The sequence below is a fragment of the Pleurodeles waltl genome, chromosome 10 (assembly GCF_031143425.1).
Source record: "Pleurodeles waltl isolate 20211129_DDA chromosome 10, aPleWal1.hap1.20221129, whole genome shotgun sequence".
NCBI lineage: Eukaryota > Metazoa > Chordata > Amphibia > Caudata > Salamandridae > Pleurodeles > Pleurodeles waltl.
This window is the reverse complement of record NC_090449.1, coordinates 586,749,765-586,763,094: the sequence shown is the minus strand read 5'-3', so window position 1 is coordinate 586,763,094 and position 13,330 is coordinate 586,749,765. Positions and strand designations below refer to the sequence as shown.

At 46.6% G+C, this 13,330-nt stretch overlaps 1 protein-coding gene across 2 annotated transcripts in view; it reads left to right on the top strand.

Annotated features, from left to right (window-relative positions):
* Positions 1–13,330, top strand: part of MINDY4 (MINDY lysine 48 deubiquitinase 4) — a 680,820-nt gene that overhangs the window by 379,195 nt on the left and 288,295 nt on the right. For both annotated transcript variants that reach the window (XM_069211042.1, XM_069211041.1), the window contains exon 9: positions 11,683–11,762. In XM_069211042.1, the coding sequence (XP_069067143.1) occupies positions 11,683–11,762 (80 nt within the window). The remainder of the gene's footprint in view (positions 1–11,682; positions 11,763–13,330) is intronic.

Genomic DNA, 13,330 nt, shown 5'->3' with positions numbered 1-13,330 from the left:
CATCATCGGGGTCCCACCTGAGGCACCTAGCGTGTCATAGGTGTGCTGCGACGCCTGATTACAGCGGAGCAGGTTTGGTCATTTTTACCACACATACTGGTTGGATTTGGCACGAGGGTGAGTGATGGTTCAGTGGATCAAATTTTACTAACAAGAGCTTTCACAAAAATGAAAAGCACTGTTAGTAACTGAAAGGCAAAAAACTGAACCAATGACTCACAGCTCGTGAGCTGTAAAGCCGCGACAAGGCACCAACCGCTTTACAGTCCATTCACACAACTTTCATACATGACACACACAAGGCCATTCACACCGCCAGCCACGGGCCCAGCACATTACAACACTCACATCGACAGACAGCGCCACTCAAGGGCCCATCACTTACATACGCCCACATGCCTGATACAACAATCACACCAGCTGATGGGAGTGTGTGGACTGGTGTTTGGCTTGCAGTGTGTTGCAGTAGCCAACATCAAGTCAATATGTACAGTCTCAGCCAAGCCCCACTCCACACACAATGGCATCATATTTTTTTTTTTTTTTAACAGAGGAACCCCTAACTAAGTAGAAAGAATTACAAAACAACAAACACAAAAGCTCTAACTAACAACATGACAGAAATGCTAACCATGAAACTAAACACATGAAAATACAAAACAGACATGAGTTTACACTCATGGTTGTTCCCAGAAATTCTTCTGGGTGTGGTAATTCTTAAAACAAGCACCGACACACAGCCCAGGCTTTGAAGGACAATCTGGGCAGTACATTCGAGTCTCCCTCCGGATACCTCTTCGAAAACACACTCTACATTTCTTAGCTGGAAAGTCTTTTTTGGGTGTGGGAGGAATGTGCTCAGCAAAGTGGCGATCTTTCAATCTAGCCACATCCTCCACCACTGCTTCTCTAGGAACTCTGGCCTGTTCCACCACAATAAGGCTCTCTATCACTGACTCCTGAAATTTCACAAATGTCATCTTTGAGTCTGGAGACCTATCCCTAAACACAATAAAAGCATTGAAGGTTGCTAAGTGGAAGAGGTGAAGTGCTAACTTCTTATACCAAACATAAGACTTACGAATAGCAGTATAAGGTTCCAACCTCTGGTCAACTCTATCTACACCTCCCATGTGCTTATTATAATCTAAAATGCACACAGGTTTGCGCGCTTCAGCAACCTGGCCCCAAACAGTCACAGGGGAAGTACTCTCATCATGGATGGTACTTAGCATGTAGACATCCCTCTTGTCTGAAAATTTCAAAGCTAGCAGCTCCTCGTTCCGCAAGGCACAGCACTGTCCCCTCTCAAGTTTTTTACAGACAAGCTCCCTTGGATAGCCTTTCCGGTTAGAACGGATTGTGCCACAAGCAACTGTGTCCACTCTAAACAATTCCTTGAACAACTGCACACCAGTGTAGAAGTTATCTACATACAAATGGTGACCTTTGTTGAACAGTCGTCTACCAAGATCCCACACTATTTTCTCAGTAACTCCAAAAGTGGGAGGACAACCAGGGGGGTCAATATTGGAATCCCTACCAGTGTACACACGGAAACTATACACATATCCTGTCCTACTTTCAGACAGCATATACAATTTAATTCCATATCGTGCCCTTTTGCTAGGAATGTACTGCCTAAAAACCAAACGACCCTTGAAGAGGACCAAAGACTCGTCCACACTTATCTCTTTGCCTGGAACATAGACCTCCGAAAACCGATCTACAAAATGATCAAGGACAGGCCTAATCTTAAAAAGACGGTCAGAATCTGGGTGATCTCGTGGCAAGGCTAATGCATTGTCAACAAAATGCAGCATCCTAAGAAGAAGCAAATACCGATTACGACTCATGGTAGCTGGAAATATAGCTGTTGCCATCAAGGGACTAGTAGACCAATAAGAAGCCAGTGACGGCTTCCTTATCAACCCCATCAAAAAAGTCAAACCCAAAAACTTTTTTAGCTCCTCCAAATTTGTGGGAATCCACTGGGCAGCTCTAGAGTGTGGCCTAAGTCTAGCAGCGTTATCCCTCAAATGCTGCTCCGCATACAAATTAGTCTGCTCAACAATCTCTTCCAAAAACACATCATCCATGAATAACTCAAAGAAATTGATAGGCATAAAGTTCTCTGTATTGGCGTTACACCCCGGGAGACCAGTAAAGGCAGGCAACTCTGGCTGCTCCATGTTTGGGGCAACCCAGACATCAGGTCTTCTAACGGGAAACCTTTCAGCCCCAGGTTGCTGCACTATTGGCACATCAATGTCCTCCTCTAAAACAGAACCTTCATCTGCACTGAGTGTGGCTTCATCATCAGAAGATTCCCCTCCAACAGAAACATCACTGCCAGAATCTCTGACTTCCTCCTCTGCCTCAGATGCAGAGTCCGTCTCATAGTCATGATCAGACTGTGACTCAAAAAGCATACCAACCACCTGCTGAGCGGTCATCCTGCGGCTAGCCATGATCTCTCCTGCTAAAATTAACTGGACAAATTCACCACCAACAACCAGCACTGTGTAAGACAAGTAACAAAGTGTAGCTTTGTTAGTAAGAGTTACAAACTCAAAAACTATACCGCTCACTTGCCTGAAAAAGCTTGATTCACCAGCAACTACACAGCAATCACCAATGATATCCCACTAAAAAGAAAGAAAGAAAGGCAAATTAGAAATAAGACAAAACAAATATCATTGTGCACAAACCTAAGGACAATTTCACACACAATCCTGCATTTAGTACACCCCCTACAAACATGTCATTCATGCATGGCAACAATACTCCTTTGGAGTAAATTGTTTTTACTTACCTAAAACATGCAACTGTGCAAACTGCAGGTCAACCACCGCCAAAACCGCAAGGAGCCACAGCAAATAAAGCAAAAGCTTTGAACTAGAACAAAAAGGAGGAAAATTTTTTTTATCACAAATGCAAAGACTTCTTCAGTTGACAAACACCCCACCATCAAACATTTTAGAAATTGGTGCCTAAGTGGATTCTGTCATAGGGGCAGATGGGCCTACTAAAAAAATAGGCCTGTCTGCCCCAAGGAAGCCAGAAAATACCTTTAGTACTGTGTCCCCATGGAGAGCGACCCTTGCCAAAGGGGACAGCCCTCAAACAAAAAAAAACAAAAAAAACACACACAACACTATCCCTGGTGCCTAAGTGGCTTCTGCCCCCTTGGGGGCAGGTGGGCCTAAGAAAATAGGCCCATCTGCCCCCAGGGGGTGTAGAAATGGCCAACAGGTCAATGCCCCCCTTGGGGGGGCGCCCCGTGACCAAGGGGACGCCCCCCCACAAAAATAAACACAAAAAAAAAATCCCTGGCGTTCTAGTGGTTTCTGCCCCCCTTGGGGGCAGATCAGCCTAAAAATAATAGGCTGATCTGTCTCCAAGGGGTGCAGAAATGGCCTGGGTACATGTGCCCCCAAAGTGGGGGGCGACCCTTGCCCAAGCCCCCCCCCCCCCATCCACTAACACACACACACACACACACACTATCCCTGGTGTCTACGTGGCTTCTGCCCCCCTTGGGGGCAGGTGGGTCTAGAAAAATAGGCCCATCTGCCCCCAGGGGGGGCAGAAATGGCCAACAGGTCAATGCCCCCCTTGGGGGGGCGCCCCGTGCCCAAGGGGACACCCCCCCACAAAAATAAACACATAAAAAAAAATCCCTGGCGTTCTAGTGGTTTCTGCCCCCCTTGGGGGCAGATCAGCCTAAAAATAATAGGCTGATCTGTCTCCAAGGGGTGCAGAAATGGCCTGGGTACATGTGCCCCCAAAGTGGGGGGCGACCCTTGCCCAAGCCCCCCCCCATCCACTAACACACACACACACACACACACACTATCCCTGGTGTCTACGTGGCTTCTGCCCCCCTTGGGGGCAGGTGGGTCTAGAAAAATAGGCCCATCTGCCCCCAGGGGGGGCAGAAATGGCCAACAGGTCAATGCCCCCCTTGGGGGGGCGCCCCGTGCCCGAGGGGACGCCCCCCCACAAAAATAAACACATTAAAAAAAATCCCTGGCGTTCTAGTGGTTTCTGCCCCCCTTGGGGGCAGATCAGCCTAAAAATAATAGGCTGATCTGTCTCCAAGGGGTGCAGAAATGGCCTGGGTAAATGTGCCCCCAAAGTGGGGGGCGACCCTTGCCCAAGCCCCCCCCCATCCACTAACACACACACACACACACACTATCCCTGGTGTCTACGTGGCTTCTGCCCCCCTTGGGGGCAGGTGGGTCTAGAAAAATAGGCCCATCTGCCCCCAGGGGGGGCAGAAATGGCCAACAGGTCAATGCCCCCCTTGGGGGGGCGCCCCGTGCCCAAGGGGACGCCCCCCACAAAAATAAACACATAAAAAAAAAACCCTGGCGTTCTAGTGGTTTCTGCCCCCCTTGGGGGCAGATCAGCCTAAAAATAATAGGCTGATCTGTCTCCAAGGGGTGCAGAAATGGCCTGGGTACATGTGCCCCCAAAGTGGGGGGCGACCCTTGCCCAAGCCCCCCCCCCATCCACTAACACACACACACACACACACTATCCCTGGTGTCTACGTGGCTTCTGCCCCCCTTGGGGGCAGGTGGGTCTAGAAAAATAGGCCCATCTGCCCCAGGGGGGGCAGAAATGGCCAACAGGTCAATGCCCCCCTTGGGGGGGCGCCCCGTGCCCAAGGGGACACCCCCCCACAAAAATAAACACATAAAAAAAAATCCCTGGCGTTCTAGTGGTTTCTGCCCCCCTTGGGGGCAGATCAGCCTAAAAATAATAGGCTGATCTGTCTCCAAGGGGTGCAGAAATGGCCTGGGTAAATGTGCCCCCAAAGTGGGGGGCGACCCTTGCCCAAGCCCCCCCCCATCCACTAACACACACACACACACACACTATCCCTGGTGTCTACGTGGCTTCTGCCCCCCTTGGGGGCAGGTGGGTCTAGAAAAATAGGCCCATCTGCCCCCAGGGGGGGCAGAAATGGCCAACAGGTCAATGCCCCCCTTGGGGGGGCGCCCCGTGCCCAAGGGGACGCCCCCCACAAAAATAAACACATAAAAAAAAAAACCCTGGCGTTCTAGTGGTTTCTGCCCCCCTTGGGGGCAGATCAGCCTAAAAATAATAGGCTGATCTGTCTCCAAGGGGTGCAGAAATGGCCTGGGTACATGTGCCCCCAAAGTGGGGGGCGACCCTTGCCCAAGCCCCCCCCCCATCCACTAACACACACACACACACACACTATCCCTGGTGTCTACGTGGCTTCTGCCCCCCTTGGGGGCAGGTGGGTCTAGAAAAATAGGCCCATCTGCCCCAGGGGGGGCAGAAATGGCCAACAGGTCAATGCCCCCCTTGGGGGGGCGCCCCGTGCCCAAGGGGACACCCCCCCACAAAAATAAACACATAAAAAAAAATCCCTGGCGTTCTAGTGGTTTCTGCCCCCCTTGGGGGCAGATCAGCCTAAAAATAATAGGCTGATCTGTCTCCAAGGGGTGCAGAAATGGCCTGGGTACATGTGCCCCCAAAGTGGGGGGCGACCCTTGCCCAAGCCCCCCCCCATCCACTAACACACACACACACTATCCCTGGTGTCTACGTGGCTTCTGCCCCCCTTGGGGGCAGGTGGGTCTAGAAAAATAGGCCCATCTGCCCCCAGGGGGGGCAGAAATGGCCAACAGGTCAATGCCCCCCTTGGGGGGGCGCCCCGTGCCCAAGGGGACGCCCCCCCCCACAAAAATAAACACATAAAAAAACATCCCTGGCGTTCTAGTGGTTTCTGCCCCCCTTGGGGCAGATCAACCTAAAAATAATAGGCTGATCTGCCCTCAAGGGGGGCAGAAATGGCCCTAAAAGACATGCCCCCCAAAGGGGAGCGACCCTTGCCCAAGGGGGCGCCCCCCCATCCACTACACACACAATCCCTGGTGCCTAAGTGGCTTCTGCCCCCCTTGGGGGCAGATGGACCTAAAAAAAATAGGCCGATCTGCCCCCAAGGGGGGCAGAAATGGCCAACAGTTCTCTGCCCCCTTGGGGGGGGCGCCCCTTGCCCAAGGGGGCACCCCCTCCCAACATACCTGCACAGAAAATATAAATCCCTGGTGATCCAGTGGTTTCTGCCCCCCTTGGGGGCAGATCCGCCTAAAAAGTAGGCCAATCTGCCCCCAAGGGGGGCAGAAATGGCCGTAACTAATTGCCCCCACAAGGGGAGCGACCCTTGCCCAAGGGGCCGCTCCCCGCCAGCAAGAAACACGAGCAAACAACAAAAAAAACAAATCCCTGGTGTCTAGTGGGCATTCCTGCTGCCCGATCGCAATGCGATCGGGCAGCAGGAATGCTCAAAGAGACACCGGGGGAAAGGAAAAGCCTTTCCTTTCCCCCGGTGCCTCTTTAGCCCAAACCCCCCACCCACCGGGAAGAGGAACTCACCTCTTTCCTCGTCGCCGCACAGGAAGCAAATGGCTTCCTGTGCGGCGAAATCCCCATAATGAAGTCAGCGCGCGATCGCGCGCTGACGTCATTATGGGGGGGTGGGGGGGTCGGGGGTGGAAGGGGAAGGGCTTCCCCTTCCATCCCTGACTTTGGGGGGGTGGGGGGAAGCACACAGAGGGAGCGAGAGCGCTCCCTCTGGGCTGTGTGCCGAGGACGTAGTGGTTACGTCCTCGGCACAGCAGCACTGTGCCGCGGGACGTAACCACTACGTCCGCGGCACAGAAGGGGTTAAAGCAAATCTGTAGTAATAATATCATGACTGAAATCACTACTCCACAGCAACATTTTGAAAGGAAATTAGAAAGTAGGCAATGGTGCGTGTGCTTTAATAGTTACCAGAATGATGATGGAATTTTAAATATTCTAGCTGGATCAGGGCCCCGTCTTGTTCAGTTAGGCGGTTCCTTTTTGGAGCTCGGGTAGATTAAGGGTCTGGTCAGACCTGTATGTTCCTGGTCTACAGAGAGGCTGGTGTGAGTTTATGAATTCAGAGCGGTTAGACTTGAGGGATAATTAGTATTACAAAGTCCATCCTGCCATTCTTTCTGATACTCCTACATTGTAGAAAGTAGCCAAGATATCCACGCACCTCCTTGACTTGTCATGCTCCCTTTTCAGTCTCCCACTTCTATAGAATGTCCCTTTAGCCTCATTAGTGTTATAGCGAAAATCAATTTCACCCATTTAACTAACCTGGGGCCCTAATATATTTGGTTCAAAGCCTGACACGTGAAGTCCCATTCTGCTGAATCCAGTGCTTTTTCAGGATTAAATGACAAAACTGCCTAGTTGTTAGCATCTCTGCCTCACAGACTGCATGCACCAAGTGTCACAAATCAGTGGCCCTACTTCAGCCAGCCTGACTGTCCAGGTTTCGCCATACACTGTAATTAAAGACTCGGCATCCTGATAGAGGCTACTGAAACTGCATGACAAAGGACAGAACACCTTGGGCGCTAATTCACCAAAATGCCAAGGGTAGCGGAAGCCACATTACATGCCACTTGCCCTTTACTTTCACTCACACACACATGCTTACACATGCATACACATTCACACATGCACATACTGCCTGCCATATACACACACTCTCACCCGCAAGCACACACATGTTTTACTTAAAAGCATTTTTACTTACAGCAGATGCGAGGGAGGGTCATATTTCAGCCCATTGTAGTCCATTTTTATTACACGCATAGTGAATAATAGTTAGTTTGTATTATTCACTATTAGTGTTAAAAAATACAGAAAATGAGGAAAGTGCAGTCAGGGCGTTCATAAAGACGTGCTGCCCTGTATTCCTGGCATTGATTTTGCCACCCCTGAGGCCAGGGGTCGCAAAGGCAGTGCTAGGGGTTGTTAGGGACAAGCCAGAAATGACGTCCGTGTAGAACACTCTAGGCTGCACAGCCTCTTGGGCCCTTCGCACTTTGCAATAAAAGATCTATACCCCCGAAATGAACTGTAGAATGATGTGCTTTCCTTGTGCTTCCTCTTATTCTTGTGACAGCTTATCAATGAGCATATTCCTATATTCCTGGTAGAGTTCCACTATCAGGATGATCCCATTTCAGCATTTTACCCTACCTATTGTGCATATAGCAACCTTCGCCTTCTGGAGTGTCTGGGATTATTTAGTCTAGCCCTGCGTACCACTGGTGTCTTGAATATTATGCCTTGATCAATTGTTCTCTCTGCTCTGTGCATGGTACTAGGAACTAAGCGTAAAGTTATCTTTAGTATGCCTAAACTGCAACGTTTATACTGCTGTTTGAGTTTGCTCTAGTCCTGCACTCCCTATCTCAAAGGAACAAGGGTCGGCTGAAGGTAAGTTTGAGCCTATTTCAGATGGATGTTTCCCCATAGTATATCTGGTCATATTCCAGTGACAGACGTGTGCCACCAATAAAATATATAACAACATTAAAATAAAAAATACTGCAAAAGGCAGGTTAAAAAATCTATTATCATCACACTGTGAGCACCCGGTTGTAGAACAAAGTATAATGAGTACTCCAGTCTGCTTTTACTAAAGATGTAGGCCCCAAGCTTTCTTTATCACAAGGACAGACTGCCTTGGAGATCTGCGGGCTCTGTTTAGTGAAAGGGTCAAAATGCCCTGATGCCAACACTGAAAGATAGCCAACCTCACTGGGACTGTGCTGCTTATGACTGTCACTTTTTAAAAACATATCCCATTCAAGTCTTCCTTAGTATATGCATCGTTAACGCGTTAGCCGTCCTGCGACCACTTTCACGGCTTCCAAGTTTATTCCCTGATAACTCAGAGAGCCTTCATTCTTCTGAAGTATTTGAACAAAACGTTTTTAATGCTGCAGCCATCATCCAAAGGCGCCTTCTCATCTAGTCTCCGTTTGGATGCGCTGGGAATCCCGATTTCCATATGGCTGGAACATGTCTGTAATATTATAGTGAGCAAAAAATGGTGGAATGGTATCTTTTCTAAAATAATCACCAAATGTTAAGCCTTATTCAAGCATTTTCATCTTCGTTTTTTGCTTTTGTCACTTTGAATGCTGAACTATGAAAAAGTTTTTTTCTGCTTATTTTGAGACATTATCCTAAAACCCGTATCAGTCTTTGGACTGCAGGTCTCCTTGATTGGTGTTTCAGCATCTTTCTCAGTTTAGTAAATCCCTGGGATTTAGCCTAGATTCTTCCTTTACCTTTTACAAACGAGTTGAAGTTTTTGTAATTTTAGCCAACTACATATTTTTTTTCTCCCTTTTTATTTTTCTGGTGTTTGTCTTGTGTTATTTTATCTTCCATTTCAATATTCTCTCCGACGACAGTTTTTTCTTGCTGTTATTTAATCAGTTGGCCACTGTGTGACTAATTTGGTGTGTTGCATGTTTATTTTGAAGAGCTACTCCTTCTATATTTCTGAGGTGATGGCGGGTGGATGTTTCTAAAAAAAAAAAAATATTAAGATAAAATCATAGGTTTACTCATTCCTGGCAGTGCCGAGTTTTGACAGGTGTACAGCTGATGAAACCACTCCTTTTGTAATTTTCCAAACCTATGTCGGTTAGCCCAAACCGTACAGCTACAAACTGTCGTTAGAGTGAACATCCCACTGTTTTAGAGTCACTGTCGATGGGCAAACGCTCATTTTTTAACCGCAAGGCAAATCTTATTCCCTGTACGGAAATGTTTTACCTTGTGGAGAAATCCTTTCAGTATCCCACCAAGTGTATGAAGGTGTTACCGGGCCTCTTTCACCCTAACTACGCTTCTTATAACCCCTCCCCCCTTAAAAAAAAAATGTAAAGGCACCTGTGCCCTGAAGGTTGTAAATACTTTGTACGAAAACCCGTGTTGCCGCTTTGTCAGTTTTCACCACTTGAGTACTTCGGGGGTAACGGTAAAGAAGGGAAAATATTGTTCTTGTTTGAAGGAAAGGTTCCTTGCTTTCGACGGTAATATTCCCCTTCATTTTTATTTTACTCTGGAGACCGGAATCACGCTTGTAGTCTGAGGATGTAGTTTTAGTATTCCAGGTTCTTTCCTTCTTCCTCTACATATAAGGACACCTCCATCAAAAAACACGAACCTGCAGGGAACGAGGAGCTCCCCTTTAAGGGGAAAGCAGCCCACATTGGTTCACACAATTGGGTCAATTTGAGTAGAAGCCCTCCGAAAAAGCATGACACCTTTGGGAAGGTGAGGGTTTACACCCTGAGAAAGGACTTTTTCCTCCATATTTCAACATATAGGGGCCTATTACCAAATTGTATTTTTGGTAAATGAATTAGGCCTAGACTATTACTACTCACAAACTATAAAATGCTACTAAATAACCTACAAGCGGCATTCTCTACCTCTGGCTCTCCCATCTTTTCTATGCCATAACTCTGCCCTGGTAAGTCGACGTTTTTGTAGTAAACATGTTTTCTGGGACCAAGGGGGGTGGTTGGATAATGTTGAATACTCATTACAAAACAGGAAGGGTTTATTGAGTGGTGATAATGAGTTTAAGGGTGGGCACATGCTACACGGACACCCAAGTCTAAAAGAGTCACCCATAGGTATTCACAATCACTCCTAAAGTTACTACAGCCCAAAACGACACAAAAATGTATAACATGAATAATTAACTTATTTTTAAAACATAATTAAATCACACTTTTAACAAACATGTAAAATGTATTTAAATTAATTACACAAATACCATGTATTTAAGTTTAGTGAACATTAATTACATATGCATATGCTATTATGGGTAGCATTTTTTATTTTTTGATCAAAAAAGAATATTAATGATTGGTTTATTTTAATTATTTTAATATTTAATAAGGATTACGTTTTACGAGTTCATATGCTGTAACATTTTATTTTATTATTTCTAGGTTATCAGTATTTATTTTAAATTAATTTGCTGTGTTATTGTACATTTAAATATTTTTTCTAATTTTTTTAATAAATGAGCAAACTTTCTTACTTTTCCCTATACTTTACCATTGGATGATATTCGCACCGGTGATTGAGATCTCCGCCTACATGGGAAAAGTTACTAATATTAACTTTATACTCATAAATGTACTCTTTGATGTCTCTACCCCTTGGCTTCAGGGTGTGGAGACATGTAAGTCTACACCCAGGTGTAAATCTACATTCGGAAATGGTAAATAGCACAAAAGTGTAGGTTTGCCCTTGGGTTCAACAGTGCCTTTATAAGTGAAAAAACGACGTGTGAGTCTATCTTTGTCACTAAGGCGAATAGATTTTTCCATATTTGCAGTTACGCCTTTACCCCTTGAGTACTAGTTGTCACGTAGTTATAGTTAAGGGAAGGTGAACTCTGTGTATACCTCCCCTTTCGCACTTTATTTGTTCACCACTTTAGGAATAGCAATATGCACTTACGCTGCCCCGCCTACCATCCTACCATAATTGCAAAAATTCCGCCCACTTCACTTATTTTTCAGCGTAGTCAGTATGCGCAAATGTTAATTATGTGGATGAGGATCTGCCATTTGTGTGCTCATCTGACACTTTTTGCTGTTCGTGTCCCGTAGGTACATAAAACGTTTTGTGAATGAGGTCAAATGCGAAAACACAGAGATCGAAATCATATGCAAAACCATAATTGAACACATTCCAGAGAAGCGTGACCATTTCTCTGTAGATACCATGTGTTTACTGTGTAATCCAGCTGTTCTCTGGTCCTCTTTTTAGGGTGGCCCATGTGGAGTGTTGGCAGCGGTTCAAGGCTGTGTCTTGCAACGGCTTATCTTTGGAGAAGGTAGCGATTCTCGGTAAGTAGGCGTAGTATCCCAGAACAGCGTGTCACAACTGAAAGTGCTACTAGGTGTTCTTCAGCGTGGTAAAACAAGTGACCTTTACGGCGAGAAAACCACTCGCATGGCTTTTCCGGTGCCTGTGAAATTGTGTTAGCTGATTTATTCGTGTTCATTCAGGCTAAACGCATTTGCTTTTTAACTCACAGATTTTATTGCCTTGCATTTCCACCTTGGAGTCTCGTGACCTCATAAAATGCTTTCATAAATAGCTTTTAATGCTGACAAACATTACTTCTATAAAGGGTGTCCCATGGAGAAAAGCAGGTTTCCCAAAAAATGCAATAAGGCATAGAAAGGCCACTGCTGGCATGAGCTCTTTAATAGAAAATACTTGTGAAGTGCACATTTAGATGTAATGTTTTAAATTGTTCTTAGTTTAGCAACTAATTTTACACTTCTGAGAATTCTGAAATATTCGTAGCTAAAACACATTTGAAGATTTAAGAGCACTATTAACATACTGTTTACAGTAGCCGTATGCACAAGTATATATTTGTGTGTCTGTCTTTCTCCTGTTGGACTAATTCCTTATAATAGTCTGCGGTTTCCACATGAAGTATCCTTATCTCAGTTTTGGATATGTAATGTGAGAAACAATGGAAAGGGGGAAGCTTGAATTCACTGTGCTGGACTTAATTTCCCACGGTGCCTCTTACAGTGCCTCTTACACGGAGACTCAGCACGCCAGGATCCGAGGTACCTACAAAGCCACAAGGGCTTCCTCCGGGTGCTAAAGATTCCACCCCAGGGCCTTCAGAAGCACCACTCTAGACTCTTTCCTGGCCCGGGCGGTTGGTGTTATTTCAAAGGAGATCGATTTGGCGGTTCATAGGCTCTCGTTGGAGTTGGAGGGTGGGCGAGGACATTTGTTGGTTCCTCAACTGGTTCTACCAGGGGAGATAGCCCCACAGGCCCACTTGAGCCTTACAGGTCTGTCGTCTCTCCCTAGTCCTCCTTTTGAGGCCCAGGACCGGCCGCTTAAGCGTAAATTACCTGATGCCCTCAATAACAGTGCCTGCCCGCCCTAAGAGAGGAAAAAGCGCCAACAAAAATGAGATGGAAATGTTAAGTGCCAAATCCGTCCTTCAAGTAATCTGGAACCTCCTGGGGTTGAGTTAGGTTTCCCACCCCATGTAATGTATGATTGGGACCGTGCCTTTGACAACTAAAGGACATCATTGTACAAAGTATGTTTCCCTTATTGGAGATGCTGACTAGTTTAGAGACCACCGATTTGGTACTATGTAAATCCATCTCTTCCTTTAATGTGAGAAATGGTGCCCATCCATTTTCTGGTATAGCCAGTTCGTAAAGCCCAGCCCCAACCCGAGTTTCAACCCATCTTGCAGTGGGTGCTCTGCTTGTTCGGCTGTTGGCCTTCCACCAATTGCTTTGATTGCTACTCAGCCTACTGTGCCAATTGTGGCAGCCCCTTTGACAGCTAACCGTGATGGGTGTGGACCCTCTGTTATTCAGGATGAACTGACTAATAGCAGGCTCAGTGGGGAGTGAGGGGAGGGGCC